The following is a 20,573-nucleotide window of genomic DNA, read 5'->3' as shown; positions in this document are numbered from 1 at the left end:
TAATTATTCCTATAATCTCATGAATACGTGTGAATGCACTTTATGAAAATGTGGTACTTTATTTTTTATTGTTGTAATATATACTTAAAGAGGTTATACCCCTTTATTTGAAACATGATAATATGACATACAATATTGTCTATTTCAACCGATCCTCATGAACGCACTATTGAAATAACATCCTACTGTTGAGATACACCTAACACGCGCAGTATAGTGACGTCATTGTGTGAATGAAAAATATTTATTTTTTAAGATTTGGAATGAGGCCGAATTTCGGCAACAAATCTGACTAAAATAACTACGCTGTTAAATATATTTGCCGAAAACGAATTCCCACCAATTGTTTTATTGTGGTAATATATTTTTGATGACTTAAACAAGAACATTAATATGATGTAAAGTTTAAGATTACTTAAAAGAAATTATGTTTGTATGTTCGATATTTAAATTTTACTTAGGGTATTATTCTTACAGTTAAAATGTATGCTTCAAAGCTTCATGTATCAAATATGTCGTTTTTTAATTATGCTGTTATGTATCGAATACAATAACTACTTTTAATGTTACGAGGTATAATAAAATAGACCTTTTAAAAGAAATTTTGTTTAAAATAACGAATAATTCTTATGTCTGTATACACGTTTTAACATTATATAAACGCAAACTATCTGGCACTATTGTATCGCTCTTATTGATTTGTTATGGGTTTGCATGTGTAAAACGTGTTTTTTACGAACATAAAAAATTACGTTGTGTTCGTGCATAACTTTTAGTACTATTTTAAACACATGCGAGATTCACAGATAAATTGAAATTAAATAGTGAGATTTGTTCCAACATTTTAACATTGTTGTCTTTTAAAACATTTTTCTTTTTTGTAAAATTTATTTTTAGTAAACAACATGTTTCGGGTTCTAGACATGCTGGCCATGCAGCTGAAATGCTGAGTTTGTATTGTATATTACATTTATATCATAAGATAATATTACATGTCGATATGCATTTTCGTAAAGTTTGTTATGTGTTGATATGTTTTTAATGTTTCCATATAAATATTTTAGTATATAAGTAGATTGGGAAAGGATTATAGCACAGAGAGTTCGTTCATCAAACGTCACAGATTAGTGTATGCGTAACTTATTTTTATTTCAATAAATATCGTATTTTATACTTGGAAATGAATAATTAAGTAATGGCAAACTAATACAGTAATAAGTATAATCATATAATTGTGTGACATAATTTAATATTCAGGTTAAATTAAATATTGTGACCCAAAAAAACTAAATGATTTGTATAATCGAAACTCCTTTCCCGATGTCTTTTTCTGCCAATGCTATATATTATAATATTGAAACGAAACATATTTCACGACAAATGTTGTAAAGGTATGTATGTATTCGTGGTGTCCATGGTTGACACTTCAAAATCCTCACTGTGATTATTGCTGAAACATTGCAGTAATGACTGTTTAAAATTTACGTTATATATCTGTAAAAAAAACTACAGATAAAATATCGCAATGAAAGATAAATATTTTTAAGTTTGAAATATATTATTTACATGTTCTTGATTATTTACAGGTTGCTTGCTATTTTTACCATGCTTTTAGTAATGTACCTGTTATAGATTTGGTATTTATAAAGTACACTGTCATTCTTGCGCTTTACACAAATATTCCACAATTGTGACCAAAATGATAAAATACAATATGAAGAATAAAACTATTTTAATAAAATAAATAATTATTCGCACTTTGTTAAGCGGCGGCAATGGTCAATGTAGAGCATTAAGGTTTATCACTGTGAGGAGTTTTGTGTTTGTGATAACTTGTATTGTATAATGAGTGTTCCATGCATGCGAATAAAAGCATATATTATTTAACTGGTGTTTGTTGGTAAAATGAAACCCACATAGTAATTGTTGGTTTTTAAACTACGCGTTTATAGATTTACCAAAACGACCCCAGATCTAAAACAGTAGTGTGACAAAAAAGAGTTCTGTTCTTTTGTTTTCACGTAGCATTTGTTGCAATCGATTGTTGTCAACTTTATTATAATATCTAAAACATAGATTATTCATTACATTAAAATGAGATAAACAAAAAATCTTGGCAAGAAATATTTAAACTATCGCATTTTGTTTCGTATATATAAAACTTTAAAGCAGGTTACAACCAATCCTACTTTAGCAACACATCTCATGTGATAATAATGACTATCTTGCGCCACGGATACTATATCTGATATTTCATCATGCTACTCTGCAATGGTTACTGATTCTAAGTTCAAGCCCAATTTGAACTATTTTAATTATGTCGCGATTTGTGCCATACACTCTGATGCCCTCGCAATACATGTTTTGGACACAGACAATTCCACTGTATATTCTATAGTGGGCAAAAAGACAAAGGGCCATCATCAAGCCAAAACTTGTCGCTGTCGAAATTTAACTCTTGGCGATCATATACACACTGAGGTCATTAACCCATTTATGCCCAGTGGACTATCCCATCCTTCTAAATTGGATCAATTTATTTCCAAAATTAGGGGTGTCAAGTATATTTATTTCTATATTTAGAATATTTCATAAAGAAATTCATTTAAGCAAACAGCGTAGACCCAGATGAGACGCCGCATCATGCGGCGTCTCATCTGGGTTTACGCTGTTTGAAATGTCCTTTTTTCAGGACGCTAGGCATGAATGGGTTAAACTTTGAACGTTTAGGAGAGATTCAACCAGTAGTTGAAGAGGAAAAAGGGAGTTTATATATTTATAGTTGAAAAACGGACACAAGGTAATAATTCTGCCAAAACTCGGCACAGCCAAATTTGTTTTCTTTAACATAATCTACTCTTAAAAGTGTCCAAGTTTAAGCGAGATTTGCCAACATCGATCAATGGTTTACAACTTTTCTTAATAAGAGATATAAGCAAAAAGCAAATATTACAAACATAACAGAAATAGTATCTGAGAGATAAGGAATCGCAATGAAAAAAAATACAAACCTTTGCGTGCTGATCGGATAAAGCATGATCCGCTAAACCCACGTGATAATCAATCAATGCATGATACTTTGCTAAACTCACCAAAGGTATTAAGAGATACATTGTCATATAATAACGCATTCTTGTATTGTGTAGACTAGTTCAAAATCTTTACAAAAGTCGTTGCTAAACATTTTCCTCGCTATCAAATGCATATGAGCCTCGTTCTATGAAAAGGGGGTTAACTGCATGTGCGTAAAGTGCTTAAAGTGCCGTCCCAGATTAGCCTGTGCATTTCGCACAGGCTAATCAGGGACGGCGAATTCAGCCTTAATTGGATTTTTGCTTAGAAGAGACTTTCTTTAATTGAAAAATAGCATGAAAGCGGGAAGTGTCGTCCCTGATTAGCCTGTGCGGGTTGCAAAGGCTAATCTGGGACAACATTGTACGCACATGCATTAAATCCGCGTTTCACATAACGAGGCTAATATATAAAATACAACGAGTATAGGCCGGACTGGTTTTCCAACTTGACATTTATTGTTTTAAAGTTTTCGCAACTTAAACAATGAATAAATGTACGGGTCTAGTTTGCAGACATTAGTTCAGTGTTTAAAATTTTGGTACAAGAAGCAAACACAACATTGCAAACTTTGAGTTGCACTGAAAGACTCAGTGACATTTCTAAATGTAACAACACACCGGTGCTCGTAATGCGAAGGCTTATATCACGTATATGGGCCGTGCTCTGTGAAAAATGGGTCTAATACACGTGCGTAAATGTCGTCCCAGATTAGCCTGTGCAGTCCACACTGGCTAATCAGAGACAAGACTTTCCGCCTAAACTGGATTTTTGCTAGGAAGAGACTTTCTGTAAACGAAAAATATCATAAAAGCGGAAAGTGTCGTCAATGATTAGCCTGTGCGTACTGCACAGGCTTATCTGGGACGACACTTTACGCACATGCAATAAACCCCCTTTTTAGAGAGCGCGGCTAATATTTGTTATGTCATCCACATAATTTATAACATGTATATTTATTATGTCTTCCGCGTGATGTAGAGCCTAAGGCTATTGAATAAAATTTAAATCAAATTGGTATGCGTGCGATTTCTTACTAGAAATGCAATTACATACTGGAAATCGCTTAATACTAACACATTAAACACTGTAGATTATATTTTATTAGTCTAAAGTGTTGTTTATAGACTGCTGATAACATTTAGTTAATGTTACGAAACTTCGAGTCTACACGCAAATGAAAGTTGTGATTATTTCAGCTGTGGCATAAAGAAAATATATGATGAAAGTATTGCAAACAACTTTTGTTTAATGTATTTAATTGTAATTTGTAAGATATCGATTATTTAGCATTTTAAAAAAGTCATTTTAACATAATAAAAGTCTGATGCTTTATATTCATGTGAGACATGTTTTATTTTAGCCTCGTTCTCGGAAATCTGGGCTTTATCCATTTGGGTAAAATGTTATCTCAGATTAGCCTGTTCAGTCCGCACAGGCTAATCAGGGACGACACTTTCCGCCTAGACTTGATTTTCATTCAAAAGAGAATTTCTTTAAACGAAAAATACCTAACATGCGAAAAGTGTCGTCCCTAATTTTCAATTGGGATGACACGCTACGCACAATCATTAAACCCCGTTTTCCCAGAGCGAGGCTCATATTATGATGCGACAATTTTTATTTTCTTTCACATTTTAATGGACGGTCCTTCCACCGCTACAGCCCATCCTTGTCCTGACAGTAGCCGTAGTGGGTGACGGGCGAGAGATCCTCAATGTCCACGCACGCCCCTTTGAGAGCCGTCGCGACTTCCTCGAGCTTGCCCGAGGGGAGGGGCTTGGAGCCGCGCTGCATGACGAAGGCGTAAGTGTTGTCGGGGTGGCAGGCGCCAGCGGAAGTCTCCTTCCAGCAAGAGTAGAACACGGCGTAACTACAACGAAATTGTGTGCGTTTAAGTTAGAGTTAATTGAATTAGCAACTCGTAACATTTTAATCGCGATGTATCATATGCTACTAAATATACAGATTAATAAACAAAATACCCGAAATATTTTATCGACTTCCACCGAAGCATATACATGTTTAACAACACAGCAGAATGACAAACCCCTGTATAGCCAAAACACCACAATTTCCTGATATTAATAGTATAACTTCCATCCGATCGCAACTTCTCAGACGAAGGCCATAGCTTACCTATTATAGTCAGTTTTAAGGACCCAGGCCGGTTTCATACCCACTTTCCGGCCGATACTCGTGTCAAAGTACATCGTCATACGCTGGGGCTCCCGCGCGTCTTTAACAACAGCAGTCCCTTTACCCCTGGGGCACCATCCGCCGTAGAACTTGGATCCAACTGCAATGGCAACATAATCAAATGTAGGAAATAACACCACTGTAGAACTTTGATCAAACTGGAATGACAATATAATCAAATCTTAGCAAAAACACCACTATAGAACTTGGATACAACTAGAATGGAACATAGTCAAATCTAAGGATATAACACCACTGTATAACATCAATCAAACTAGATACGACAATATTATACAATCTTAGATCCGAATAGCTTAGCATTTTTTTCATTTCAGTGATAGCTGGTACAAATTCCCAATATAGCATGTTTTTACATTTACTTACTCACGTGTTTGCAGTTAATACATAAAATAACATTAAAAAACTGTGTACACAACTACCTTTACTTCACAATAATTCGTTGCAATGAATACGCCAATATTGCTTACCAGCTTGCAGGTCGTATCCGCCGGCAGCGTTCTGCCGGAAGTGGATCCTGCCATCATAGATCTCCATGAAGAACGCCAACAACGAGTCCTTAACGCCCGTCTTCAAACTCACGAACCATTTCCCTGAAAACAGGCCACAGGGATACGGTTCTTAATTTCCATCTAGAGATATAACTCGTTTTAAGCATAGATCAGACAAACTGACAGACAAGATCGCAATGGCATAGTAGATATGGTGTCCGCCTAGCGACTGGGAGGTCACGGATTCGGTCCCCAAGGTGGAAGCGTTGTTTACATTTCCACAGACATACCTACTGAATGACAGGAAAATGACAGTACACAATTAGACACTGTGAGACACACACAGACATCCAGAAACACGGACTGACAGGCCAGACACCCAAACATATACCGAGACAGAACGACGCACAGACTGGAAAAACACACGGTCATACACATAGACAGTATGATACGCAGACAGTTAGACGAGCCGAAAGACGAACATACAGTGAAACTCAGACAAAAAGGAACACACATATAGCCAGACATTCGGACCGTCAGACTGACAGTCAAAACACAAATGCATTGATATAGTCCGATACACGCACAGTGAGATTGGCACGCAAATACATTCAGGCACACGGAAAGACAGTCAGACACTAATTGATGCACAGAGAAAAACGGACACATAAAAAGCCAAACGCACAGATAGTTAGATCCACTATAATTGACAGAACGACACACAGACACGCAGACACTCAAATATACGAGGACAGATACAAAGAAGGTTAGACACACAGTCAAAAACAGGCATTTAGACACAATCAAACACTGACAGTGAGACACACAGTAAAAAACAGACAGTCAGAGACAGCCAAACACATACAGTCAGACACAGTCAAACTCACACAGTCAGACACAATCAAACTCACACAGTCAGACACAGTCAAACTCACACAGTCAGACACACTCAAAAACAAATACAGTCAGACACAGTTAAACGTATAGACAGTCAGGCACAGTCAAACACACGGACATTCAGACACAATAAAACACACATACAGTCAGACATAGTCAAAGAGACAGACAGTTACATACAATCAACACACTCAGAACGTCATTCCTAAGCACACAACAGTCAAACACAGTCAAACACAGTCAAACACATGGATAGTCCGACACAGTCAAACAAATTGACAGTCAGACACAGTCAAAAACACGGACAGTCCGACACACGTACAGTCAAACACACAGACCGCAAAACAAAGTCGATCAAACAGACCATCAAACACAGACAAACAGACAGTCAGGCACAGGCCAATAAACAGACAGTCAGACACAGTCAAATACAAAGACAGTCAGACAAAGTCAAACACGCGGAAAGTCAGATACAGTCAAACACACACACAGTCCGACAAAGTTAAACACACACACAATTAAACTCACATACTTTAACTCTTTCAGTGCGGGAACCGAATTATGAAGGCCTTTGCAAACAGTTTGGATCCAGATGAGACGCCACAGAACGTGGCGTCTCATCTGGATCCAAACTGTTTGCTATTCTGATAGTATTCTTTGAAAAAAATCGAAGAAAATGCTAATTTTAGAAATTCAGCAGACGACATTTTAGCAGACGACAAATTTCCCAGCATGCAAAGGGTTAAGACACAGTAAAACACACAGGCAGGCTCACACATACACGATATACGACCGTCAGATGTTCAGACAATCAGACACAGAGATAGTCAGAATATCTTTTCAGACAAACAGACATATGGAATACCTTCAAAGCTGCCCAAATCGAAGTTTTCTTGTACAGGAATATCGAGAAGTTGACAGGAAGACCCAGCGTTTGCAGATTGGCTGAATTGAATTATCAGAAGAAATAGTCCGGTTTTCAGCACTGTTGGTAAAACCCGAAAGTCCATGTTTAAAGAATAACAGTTTATAGCTGCCTTCAAAAATTGATCAAGAGAAATTGCGCGTATATACAATTATATGTGACTGCAATCCGTTCTTGTTGTTTACGTGCAAGTTCAACATCCGAAATGCGTAAATGCAGTCCTGATAATCACTATTTCGTACTTTGAAACGCAGACGTAAACATGTTGATAATACTGATATAAAAGTATTTAAAAGTATTTTCCATTTATAACACCAATTATAACTATTTACACGTGTTCACTAAGTAATCTAATCTTAGAGTGGCCAGCTATATATTCGCAATAACTTCAATGAACTTTGTAACGAATAACTCACATATTACTCAGGCAAAATCAAGTTAGTATTGTTTGTGTCTTTCATTTAACATTCGTTTTAAGTTCTTCATTAGTATGTATATACTTCCACGTTATTAATGGTATAATACCAAATAATACAGCAATAATCCCACTCATGTACAACAGGAAGCATAGGCCACATTGCCCTGGGCAAGAACGTGTGTATGTGTCTTGCTCCGGGAAAACGGGGTTTAATGCATGGGCGTAAAGTGTCGTGGTATTTTTCCTTAAACGAAGTCTCTTCTTGGCAAAAATCCAGTTTACGCGGAAAGTGTCGTCCCTGATTAGCCTGTGCGGACTGCCAAGGCTGATCTGGGACGACACTTTATGCCCATGCGCATTAAGCACCGTTTTCCCAATGCATGGGTCATACAAATAAATTAAATACTTGTATGTAGTATATAAGACTCGGGAGTAGATAGTATATCATATAGGTCATTTAAATAACTAAACAATGTTTGCCCACTGACGATGAACACTGGAAACAAAATTAACGTATTGTTAGCCTTGATATCAGTTAAAGTCCAACGTCCAATCACCCCCGTACGTTTGTACTCTTCACTCCATAACGCAATGTCGCAGCAGAGTTGTCGTCCCATTCTCTCACATATACGTAAATGAAACCATCGTGAAAGATATTGTTTATAATGTAGCGTTTGAAAAATGGTAAAGCTGCATTGTCTAAAGTTGCCACCGGAAGACGCCCACTTCAACAATACAAAAAACAATAAGTTGTAGTAGGTTTATAAAGGAAATTAACGTATATAAATATCTGTATAGGGAAACCCAATAATGGTCACACTTGGATCTATAAACCCTCGTTCTCACAGAGCTGTGACTTTACGACGATCATCCCGATCAAGCCATGGTCTGAAAAAGGTTGGATCGGGGCCGATCGGAGTCTTAATCGAGAAATTTGGCAGATTATGGTCTTCAATCCGACTTGTTTGTTTTGTCTTCTTGTTTCTTGTTAAGGTGGGTTCCCACTGCCGATCCGATCAACTCGATAATCCCGATCACCGAAATTTCCCGACCAAACCCGACCAAGCTCGACTAAAAAGGGTATACACGACTTCTCCTCGACCTCTTTTCGTTAACAAACGACCCCCACTCGTCTCATTCTCGACGTCCACTCAACCATCTTTCCGATTTCCGCTCGATCATCTCGACCTATACGCGAGCCCTATACGATATCAGCTCGACCAAGTATACCTTAGGTCGATTTAGAGCTCCAGAGAGACAGGGTCATGGCTGTATTAGAGTTAGAGGAGTAGGAAGCATCCTTCGCCACCCGATCCTGTTTTATTAGCTACTACTAGTAGAAACTTATTAGACTTTTTAGACTACTACTACTAATAATAAAAGATGCCTTTCCTACCGCGGTAAAATTTTAGTACTACTGCCAACACTAATAAAAGATGCTGTCGCTAAACGGTGCTTGTTCATTTGGCGGACAATGGTGTGCCACGTGTGAGGAATTATGCCGTTATTGCATAGCTGATTGTATTTCCTGCCTTTAAAATGCTCGAACGAATATGAACTCTGTAAGTTGGGTTTCAATAAATTATAGCAGATTACACGATTTAAGCACAATTTGATACCTATGACGAGAATTCAGTTTAGTGCTACTTTTAAAATAACTATATAAAATATATAGTTTCCGGATATGTAGTATTATGAATAAATATTTTCGAGATATCGCTGTTCTTTTTTACAAATGATATTATTTTTAATTAAATTTGCCTGCGCAGTGATAAGCATTTAAAAGCTATTGGAGTGGTTCGATTGCGCTTCAGCTTTACGTCAAGTCTTATCTGGCCGCAAATTATACCTTTCTGAAAGGCGCTTATACAGTCAATCGTCTGATAATGCTGACGTACCGGCGTTCGCGGAAGAAACGTGTCTGTGTTATTTTAATTATAGAATACAAATAATTATGGGATAATAAAGTGATCAGCCTAAATTAACTAAACATCATGCCAATGATCCGGAAGCTTCTATTAAAACTGTGTACAAGGGGAAAAGCCGGCGAACAGTAGGCCTACATGTCACCGAGAAGTGGGGCAGTAGGCAAAAGCTTGGAACGCAATCACAAGAACTTGCAGAAGTTCAGATTGAGAATGAGAAACCAGAAACAAACTTAATTGCTAACTGTACTACAAATAGCAGTTCAGTATCAGACGTAGATACTTCGGTTACATTTGGTAAGTAAACAACAACCTAATTGGTGCATTGATTGAGATTAATTCCAGCCTCCGTCCGGCTCTAGTCACATGTCAGCTGTCCTTGGTTTATGGGTGTGCGTGATCATATATATCTATTCACAAAGTAATGTTTCCAAAACTAATGATACAGTATTAAGGAAAGTTTAAAAATCTGAAGTTAATTATTATTCCAGACTGATATTTGGATCATTTTTTAGCTCAGCGTTTTTCGGAGAAAACCAGAGTTATTGTCATAGCCAGCTCGTCGTCCGCCGTCTGACGTCCGCCGTCCGCGTCGTGCTAAAACCTTAACATTTGCTCTAAAATCAAAGTGATTCCACCTACAACTTTGAAACTTCATATGTAGATGCACCTTGATGAGATCTACGTGCCACACCCATTTTGGGGGCCACTAGGTCAAAGGTCAAGGTCACTGTAACCTTTTAAAAAAAAAAATAATCTGACAAGCCTTCATTTATTCAAAACTGCACCCGTAGCCAAGTGTGGCACCCGTTATGCATTGCTCTTGTTTTTAATTCCCAGCATTGTCGCACAACTTCTGACATTACCTTATAAGATCACACAGCTAGTATAAATATATCCTCCAATTACCTTCAGTCAAGCGGTTAAGGAAACAAATAAAATAATTTCTGAAATAATTCAAACATTGCCGCAATAAACGATGTACCTCAAACAATTTATTTAATTCCCATTAAATCCATGTAAAAATTGTTTATTTACAGCGTGTTAAACTACGCAAAGTCGATAGTTCTATGCACATCCGCAAATAATATACACTACACGCATTGTCTACCTTGAGTCAAAAGGTTACATTAAAAAAGCTATAGTACTCGATTGCAATAGACATGATGTCAATTAAACTTAGAAAGTTCGATTCACTGAACAAATTTAGAGAAACTGAAAGATTAATTTAACTTTTTTATAACTTCTATTTACCATTTAACAAGTTTCTGTTTTATCGGTAGATCTTCTGTTAAGCAACATATACACACAAAAAGTGCTCAAGAATTGGAAAAAACAAAAACGTTCGCAATTTGTTCAAATAAAATTTTGGCATATGTGTTACTATTAAAAAATTTGATAAAAATATCAAATCGAGACAGTGTATACCCACTGAACATGTGGATAAGGGATGTCACCTATTTTTGTGATGTACCTGCAAAGATTTTTCCATGCAACATTTTCTGGGAATTGTGAAAAAGTAAAAGAATTTTCTTTAAAATAAAACAAATACATGAAATTATGTGTTTACACAAGCGCAGTGGTCTGCAATTTCTGTGCAAGTTTATTGATGAGTAGCAAAAACATGAACGGAATCGGCTTACAATTAGAATATTACAGTTGAAGTAAGATTTGTAAATGTAATTAAACTTTTTTTCCCTTATTTTAGTTGTGTCTGTAGTTTATATTTTCAAGGGTAGTAATGTTAGTAAAACAAAATACTCGGAACGCATGCATGTGACGTCATCATGAGAGCCGCAATCTTAATGTAAACAAAGTGATATAAATTAGGTCATGCTCAAAATAAGGGAATCGTACGATACATACTCATGATATTAATTAAAGTGGGAAAGTACCCCATACCACGGGTGTGTGGAAATGTATAAAAAAAAAAAACACACACTACAATTATGTTTCAGAATTTTGCGACTCATTGAAAAAAAAAATTGAAAAGTTCGCAACTCAAAAAAAAAAGTTAGTGGGCCAGGGTCCTCACAAAATCATGGAAAAAAACTTGGAATATCTGAGAATACAATAATTGAGGTCTACTTATTTGTCTATAATCAATAATATTTACTGTCAACTCGAAACTCCTCAAAATATTAAAGAAAGATATGTATGCGTTGCAGATGAAAATATAAGATACGATACTGAAAAGGCCAAACGTCTTGAAGAATGGAAAAGTATATCTCCAGAAATTATGTCTGCTTATGTACAAATGCAGACACCCAATAAGCGACAATGTGCTGATTGTTGTCTCTCCACAGATGAACTGTACAGGTGTTGTGATTGCTGTTCATGGGAGACTACGTGCCTCACATGCTTGCGGTTGAGGCATAAACATCCTCATCTGCATTTGGAAGGTACAATGTTAACAAATACAAGAGAAAGCATTTATCATATCATTGAATTTGAACATAAATCATCTAAGACAGTGTACTTTTTTTTCTTAAAGTGGTATGACTTCATGTATTTAAAAAATCTTTGAATGTGTTAAGAGATATTCAAAGTACCATTTTAGAAAATTATCATTACATGAGCTTCATACAAATACGTGTATTACAAATGTGGTCTTTTTCAATACATGGTTTCAAAACCAACCAGTTCCAACTGCCATCAAACTCAAAAGCTGTTGTTATCTTGAACTTTAAAACTGCCAGGTGTTTTAAAATGCTTATTGAGCATTTGTCTTAAATGCCTTTTTTTACAGAACATGGCTTACCTTTCTTTCATTGATGATGATGAGGCTTGGAAATTGAATGACCATTCCTGTAGCACTACTTACCTGAAAAAACTCGTGGTCGTGGATGATAAAGGTAATTTTGTAATCCTATCATGTCTCACCCTCATCATTGTTCTTATCTTATAATTTCTCATGCTGACAATTGTTCTTATCTTGTCTCATGCTGATAATTGCTTTTATCTTATCATGTCTCTTGGTGATATTGTTATTATCTTATCATGTCTCATGCTGATAATTGTTCAGATATTGTCTCACACTGATCATTGTTCTTATCATGTCTAATGCTGATAATTGTTAATATTTTATATCTCATGCTGCTAATTGTTCTGATCTTGTCTCAAACTGATCATGGTTCTTATCTTATCCTGGTTCATGCTGATAATTGTAATTATCTTATCATGTCTCATGCAGATCATTGTTATTATCTTATCATGTCTCACGCTTATCATTGTTCTTATCTTATCATGTCTCATGCTGATAATTGTTCTGATCTTGTCATGTCTCACACTGATCATTGCATTGTTCTTATCCTATAATGTAACTTGGTACGAAAGATTCGTTGCAGGTTGTTTTGCTGTCCTGTTACTTTGTGTTAAACAGTAGTCAACTTATATTGGAATCTAGCTACATTCTCGCCAATATTAATATATGCACCCTGTATCAAACTGGGTCATTAAAAGCCAAGTAACTAATTATTACAACTGGAAATGCCCAGCATGGTTACAACTAAGTTGCAAGTTAAAGTGAGTTATATGATCCCAATAAATCATGGTTTTGCCAATTTGCAATTACTAAAACACTTTTTATAGTTAACAACCATAAGTATTTTTTAAAAACCTTGTAATCTTTTTTAAGGTCGACAGCATTTGAAGACCCTGCAATTTTGCAAGTGTGAAGTTGAAGCCGTACGCTTGATTAGGTTCAACTTGTGGCCATCTTCAACCAAATTTCCAAACATGGCATTTCACTTTGACTTCATGCGCTGGTTATTTGGTTTTCTTCTTGAAAGCTCGGTGTCATTTAAAAGTTTCTGCTCCGCATTAGACGCGTGGACATCAAAGCACATGAAGACATATATTCATCACCCTGTATGTTTGTACATGATTTTTGTTTTAATTGCTTTTGAAGTAACACAAAAGTATAATATTTTTATATGTAGTTAATACATAAAATAAAGCTTGTTTACAAAATAATTTATGTATAAATATTTGATTTACTGATTCATGTGAATGATTTGCTATACAAGTATCAGAAAAGCAGGAGGTGGAGCCTTCCATTTTTGTGCCCCTCTCTGTTAAATATGTACCATCCCCCTTCCATTTTTATGCTCTACTTTTTAAAAGTATGTCTCACCATTGTACACAAATAATTACAGAAAGACCCTATGTGTTATAGTGGCTATTAACAATTTTATAGATTAACATACATTATTATTTGATATGAAAATTATCAAATTCAATTTGATTAAGAGCAGACAGCATGGAATTATGCTGAATGGATGGATGATTGAATATAAATATGTAAGTGGAAACACCATACTAAAGTCACTAACACAGACCAAAGTTTAACATCTGGAAAAGTTTCACAAAAAAGTTCACACTGCACCAACAATATTCCACATTGGGGGCATATGTCAGATCCTATGACAAGCCTTATTTTTAATTGCAATGTGTAATCGCCTTATGTGTATGCTTTAGTTTACCTTTAAACGTTTATTTTAAGTTCTTACAGCTTGCTTTAACTGTTGGTTTTGTCTCTATATTTTATCATGTTTAATAAATTTTGAATAAATGGGATAAATCACGGTTATATTTTTAGGTCAAAGATTTGTACAAAGTGCTTGTAGGAGGAACAGCCGATGAATTTCGACATTTTATCTACCAAATGGAAAACATCCACGATGATGGATCCAAATGTCCAGCTTGTTATGAGGTAATGTTAAAAATAGTGATTGTAACAGAAAATTATCCAACCATTTTACAATTACATGTACAGTATTTAAAATAAATATTAATCAATGAATTGATACTTTGCTTTTTAGCTCACCTGATTGCTCAGGTGAGCTTTTGTGACCGTTCTTTGTCCGACGTCTGTCCGTCCCTCCGTCCGTTCACATTTGTTCATAAACACTCTAGAGGCCACATTTATTGTCCGATCTTCATTAAACTTGGTCAGAAGCTTTGTCCCAATGAAATCTCGGTAGAGTTTGAAACTGGGTTGTGCCGGGTCAAAAACTAGGTCACTAGGTCAAAAAAGAAAAAACTTGTAAACACAGTAGAAGTAACATTTCATGCCCAATCTTCATGTAACTTTGTTTGTCTTAATGATATGATGGTTGAGTTCAAAAGTGGTTCCAGTCCGTTGAAAAACATGACCGCCAGTGGGCGGAGCAGTTTTCCTTATTTGGCTATAGAGAAACCTTGTAAACACTCTAGAAGTCACAATTTTTGCCCAATCATCATGAAAGTTGGTCAAAACATTGGTTTTATTGATATCTCGGACGAGTTAGATAATGGTCCAGATCGGTGAAAAAACATGGCTGCCAGTGGGCAGGACATTTTTCTCTATATGTATATAGTGAAAACATGTGAACACTCTAGAAGTCACATTTTTGGCCCAATTTTCATGAAATTTGGTCAGAACATATGTTTCCTTGATATGAGAGTTGAGTTTGAAAATGGTTCCAGTCAGTTGAATAACATGACTGCCGGGAGGTGGGGGGGCAGTTTTCTTATATTTATCTATTTAAAAAAGCTTGTGAAAACTATAAGTCACATTTTTTGCCCAATCATCATGAAACTTGTTGAAAAGATTGGTTATCCCTTTCCCGCTTAGAAGCAAAGTGAAAAAGGCAATGTGCAAACAGCATAAAACCAGAAAAGCCTGAGAGTAACTCGCAGCCTGTTCATGTTTTATGCTGTTTGCTGCTCATCAGTATCTATGGTTTAGATATGAAGTCTTAAAATCTTTAATCTAGTAAGAAAGGTCTTCAATGAAATATTATTTTATAAGGAACTACAAATGCGTGAAAATACGTATCTAAGTGGTAAAGGGTTATATATATATATCTCAGACGAGTTCGCACATGATCCCAATCAGTAAAAAAAACATGGCTGCCAGGGAGGGGGGCAGTTTTCCTTATGTTACTAGAGAGAAACCTTGTGATCGAACACTATAGAAGTCACAATTTTGCCTAATCATTGTGAAACTTATTCAATACATTGGTTTTATTGATTTCTCGCATAACCAACAGAGGCTTGCTAGCTGACTTTGTAAATAATACAATTCCTAAGATAAAGGGTTATATTGTCAGTCTTGTAACATGATGTGAAACAAAGAGGACATAATGAAAAGAAAAACGCTAACTTTTACTTACTGATGGAGACAAAACTCCATGTGCTAGTATTTACCACTGATTTGAATTAATCTTTTAAAGAAAGGATAGATAGCAGTTTACTGTTCCCTCAACGAAGTCGTTAGAAGTGTTGACTGTCAATTTCTCATGAAAGGTGTTTTCTTTTTTGAAAATGGATGCTAGTTTTCTGTGACAATTTAAACTTCTGGGTATTTTCTTATTCAGGATTCTCCCTCCCTGATAAGCTTGCTAGAGCAGAGGATATAGAAAAAAAAGCAAGGAGGCTCTTCAAGAAATTTTGGAACCTTTTGCAGGTAAGAAAACATGGACAAATGCAGATTTTCTACAAGTGTTTGTGTCATTATATAAAATTACCATCCCATATTTGTTTTGCAGTTTCCAGTGTTTAATTAAATGATGCACATGTCAATACCAGTTGTGAGATGAACACCTTTAATTGCTGGCTTGACAGAATTCGACTAATTGCCATCTCAGAAAATATTGTCCCAATATTAAAAAAAACAAAATGTTTGTGCATAACAATATAGAATTGAAAGACTTTATGTTAAATCAAAAGAAACAAAACTATAAATGTCCCGATAACAAAATGAACCATTTAAATAATGTAGATGAATTTAAAATAATTATTGTTTTTCTCTGTGTAAGTTCACAAATATTTATTAAATTGTTCTGTTGATTAGGAGTAACAACTGAATGTCTACAGGAATGGATAGATTATGAGCGGGTTGTGTGTATCCGCAGCAAATCAACTGGTATGTTATATGATAATTATTTGATTCATAAGTAGCTTAGTGAGTTTTTCATTTTCTCGCAGCATTCAATTGTTTTAACAGAAATTCAATAAGTGTTTACAAGCCACATAATTTGCTTAACATGGTTTTAATGATTTGCTTTTCACATTTTAATACAGAAAATCACTCCTTGTCACCTGCTGAAGAGTATTGTCTAGTCCTGGAGGAGCTAACAAAATACAGGTACTTTTAATAGGAATAATGCATTTGTTACTACGTTATTTTATACAGATTCTAAGTAATGTTATTAGTTAGCATCCAGTCTCTTTGTGGATAAATAAAAAATAAATGAAGTTGTGATGTGCAAGAATAATGAGTTTTCAATCATAACACTTAACCCTTTTTTTCTCAGAATGTTTTTTGGGGAGATTTTGTTTTGTTTGTTAGCTCGACTATTATATATGAAATATATATAGTGGAGCTATCCTCCTCACCTGGGCGTCGGCGTTAGCGTGAGCGTGCAAATGTTATAGTTTGCTTTCATATTTTGCAAACTTCTTTACCAACATGACCCCAATCTATAAACAAGAGCAGACAACTGTAGCAAGCATTTTGTAAGAATAATGGCCCTTTTTTGTCTTAGTAATTGAATATTTTGTTAAATTGTGTGTTTAGATCCACTTGACTTCTAAAGTATCAAAGCTATTGCTTTCAAACTTCAAATATTTTCTTACTATCATGAGGGTTCTGTACCTGGCAAGTTCTATTTGACCTTGACCTTTGAATGACCTTGACTCTCAATGTCAAAAAAATAAATTAGTTAAATTGCCATAACTTCTTTATTTATGATCAGATTTTATGAATACTTTTACAAAACAACACTTGTATGAATACCACAATGGATTCCGTCCAAACCATCCCCCACGCACCAACCCTGAATCCCTGCCCCCCCACCCCCCACCCCCCCAAAAAAAATATTTTTTTTCTTCATTTTTTTTTTGAAAGATCGTCTTATAAATGACCACACCCCACATTATACCCCCTCTCAACCCCCTCCCCTACCCCCACCTGAAAATATACCTGAACTACCGTAAATTCGCGAATATAATACGCACTTTTTTACCTGCCAAATTTTTCTTCAAGTAGGGGGTGCGTATAATATACGAATTTAGATCAGAACAAAAATTTTCCTGTGAAAATGTTCAACTTAATCGTTGTAATTCGCTGCGCGTAAGCCATTTTGAATTACACAATTACATCAAAGGGGGGCAACTGTGCTTACGGTAATTGTCACGGCTACACCGTATAGTACCGTACATGCTTAATAGACCAACCATCGATATTATATATATAATAATAATAATAATACTTATTATTTTATAATTATAATTATCATCTTTCTGAATATTGTCAAATGGAATTAAATGTTATAAAAAAAACAGCGTCTCTGTTTCTTTCTTTTGCTGACTGCTTGACCCGGGTGTCAGCAGGTGGCCCATGTGTTATCGGTAAAGGTGCTGAGAAGGGCCATCGCTTGTCAGCGGGACCCGTGTATTGTCTCAAAATTGTCACATTGGTATCAAATTAACCATATGTTTGCGTTAATAAAACAATCAACGGTAATATAAACAATAGACAGATATTTATTATGCAACTGTCATGACAACGGCCCGATAACACATCGCGATCAATATACCGGGGTAGCATTGTGAAACAGATGTGTGATAACGCCAAATTGGTTTGCTATTTTCACAACACAAAAATATATTTTCCCCATTTTGTTGCTTACCCGACGCTTACGCTAGCAAATCTATTTCTCATGTATTTTCCTGTCAAGTCTTTGTCTAAAAGCGCGCGAAAATTAGAGTGGGTGTAAACACTGTCGAACGTAATGTGTACTGGGAATGCAATAGCTTGCCGATATGGTCAATAATTACCGGTATTGCTCTAAATGTCGTTATTGTTTAAAATAATACGTTCAAATAAACTTAATGGAGAAAATATATAAAGACATTTAACATGTGGGAGAACAGATGACAGCGATCACTTTAAACAGGAATCTTCTATCTGAAATTTTATTTTAACAAGTGTGAATACATTTTTTTCGGAAATGACAGTGTCATGGCCGATTTCGGACACTGAATTTTTTAGTGCGTATTTTACTCGGATTTTGAATTTTTACCAAAAAATTTCGACCAAAGTTGGGGGTGCGTATTAAACACGAGGGCGTATTATATTCGCGAATGTACGGTATTAACTTGACCTTATTGAATAATTTGAACAATTTCCCCATGTTGTCTTACGTTATACTGTCAAGCACTTGAATAGTCGAGCGCGCTGTCCTCTGACAGCTCTTGTTAGATACATAGTACATTTACATAATGTTCCTGTAGTGGCCAGTGGTTAAAAATCATATGCTCTATGTATGTTAAATATATAATTATATCGCTAACAATTTTATGAAATCTTAATTTTAGGGGTGTGTTTGCGACGGATGTAAACAAAGATAAGAAAAGGTATATTGCATGTATATATTATGCATGGCCTTTTTAACCAGGTTTTCCGAAGGAAAAAACTGGTTATTAGATTGGCGAATGCGGGCGGGCTGGCTGGCTGGCTGGCTGGCGGGCTGGCGGAATAAGCTTGTCCGGGCCATAACTATGTCGTTCATTGTCAGATTTGAAAATCATTTGGCACATTTGTTCACCATCATTGGACGGTGTGTCGCGCGAAATAATTACGTCGATATCTCCAAGGTCAAGGTCACACTTTGAGTTCAAAGGTCAAAAATGGCCATAAATGAGCTTGTCCGAGCCATAACTATGTCGTTCATCGTCAGATTTTAAAATCATTTGGCACATTTGTTCACCATCATTGGACGGTGTGTCGCGCGAAATAATTACGTCGATATCTCCAAGGTCAAGGTCACACTTTGAGTTCAAAGGTCAAAAATGGCCATAAATGTGCTTGTCCTGGCCATAACTATGTCATTCATTGTGAGATTTTAAAATCATTTGGCACATTTGTTCACCATCATGGGACGGTGTGTCCCACGAAAGAATCACGTCAATATCTCCAATGTCAAGGTCGCCACGACTAAAAATAGATTTTAAAAAAAAAAAAAACTTACAAAGGGGGTTAATTTTTTTTGGTCATTTCAAAAGTTCAGTTTGAGTTTTCTCCCTTTATCAGATTTTTTTTTCACAATGAAAACCTGGTTTTGTGACAATTTTGTCCCTTGTTTAATTGACCTTTTTCCATTTGATACTTATTTATTTATCTAAACATTCTGTTCTATTTTCTGTCCTCTAAGTAAGGCAAATTAAACTCTATCCACTTATAAAAATAACGATATGTAAATTACCCCCAGACAAGTAGTTTTTAAATGGTCAAAGATTAATGCATGTTATAGATTCTTTGCCTAATGCGTGTATAAAATAATTACTTTAAAAAGTCATTTCACCTTTAAATGCCAATCTTACATACAAGAACATATACATCAATAGGATGTAATTTTATCCAATGCAGGCTAGAGACAAAACTGAAAAAGAAAGGGAAGAAGGCTGGTGTCAAATGGGACTCAACAAATGTTGATTACCTGCGGACACTCAAGACTGCACAAGAGAAACTAAGACTTCAGATACTGGAGACCCTTCAACAGACCACTGCAGAGAGGCTGTTTTTGTTAGATTTAATGAAAAAGTATGCAAGAAAGTATAAAAATCCATTTCTATATGAT

The 20,573-nt window shown here is 35.7% G+C and overlaps 1 protein-coding gene and 1 long non-coding RNA gene across 5 annotated transcripts in view; one reads left to right on the top strand and one right to left on the bottom strand.

The window, feature by feature from the left end:
- Window positions 1-3,508: 3,508 nt before the first annotated feature.
- The window catches only part of LOC127848524 (retinol-binding protein 4-like), a 119,847-nt gene continuing 102,782 nt past the window's right edge, over window positions 3,509-20,573 (bottom strand). Inside the window, exons 1-4 of one of the 2 annotated variants that reach the window (XM_052381035.1) lie at window positions 7,543-7,969; window positions 5,760-5,882; window positions 5,212-5,371; window positions 3,509-4,945 (exon numbers count right to left, since the gene is read on the bottom strand). In XM_052381035.1, the coding sequence (XP_052236995.1) occupies window positions 4,732-4,945; window positions 5,212-5,371; window positions 5,760-5,882; window positions 7,543-7,687 (642 nt within the window). In that variant the 5' untranslated portion in view covers window positions 7,688-7,969 and the 3' untranslated portion in view covers window positions 3,509-4,731. Of the gene's footprint in view, window positions 4,946-5,211; window positions 5,372-5,759; window positions 5,883-7,542; window positions 7,970-20,573 lie in introns of those variants that run through there. The other variant, XM_052381038.1, reaches the window with a different exon arrangement.
- Window positions 9,770-20,540, top strand: LOC127848526 (uncharacterized). Of its 3 annotated transcripts, none has more exons than XR_008034564.1 (9): window positions 9,770-10,242; window positions 12,114-12,347; window positions 12,695-12,800; window positions 14,546-14,659; window positions 16,308-16,396; window positions 16,784-16,855; window positions 17,014-17,077; window positions 19,312-19,350; window positions 20,363-20,540. It is a non-coding gene; the product is annotated as an uncharacterized LOC127848526 (long non-coding RNA). The 3 variants fall into 3 exon arrangements; XR_008034563.1 differs by having other exon boundaries at window positions 9,778-10,242; window positions 12,252-12,347; XR_008034565.1 differs by lacking the exons at window positions 9,770-10,242; window positions 12,114-12,347; window positions 12,695-12,800 and adding an exon at window positions 13,689-13,815.

The sequence above is a fragment of the Dreissena polymorpha genome, chromosome 10 (genome assembly GCF_020536995.1).
Source record: "Dreissena polymorpha isolate Duluth1 chromosome 10, UMN_Dpol_1.0, whole genome shotgun sequence".
In the NCBI taxonomy this organism is placed as follows: domain Eukaryota; kingdom Metazoa; phylum Mollusca; class Bivalvia; order Myida; family Dreissenidae; genus Dreissena; species Dreissena polymorpha.
Note: the sequence above shows the minus strand (reverse complement) of the source record. Positions and strands in the feature narration are given on the sequence as shown.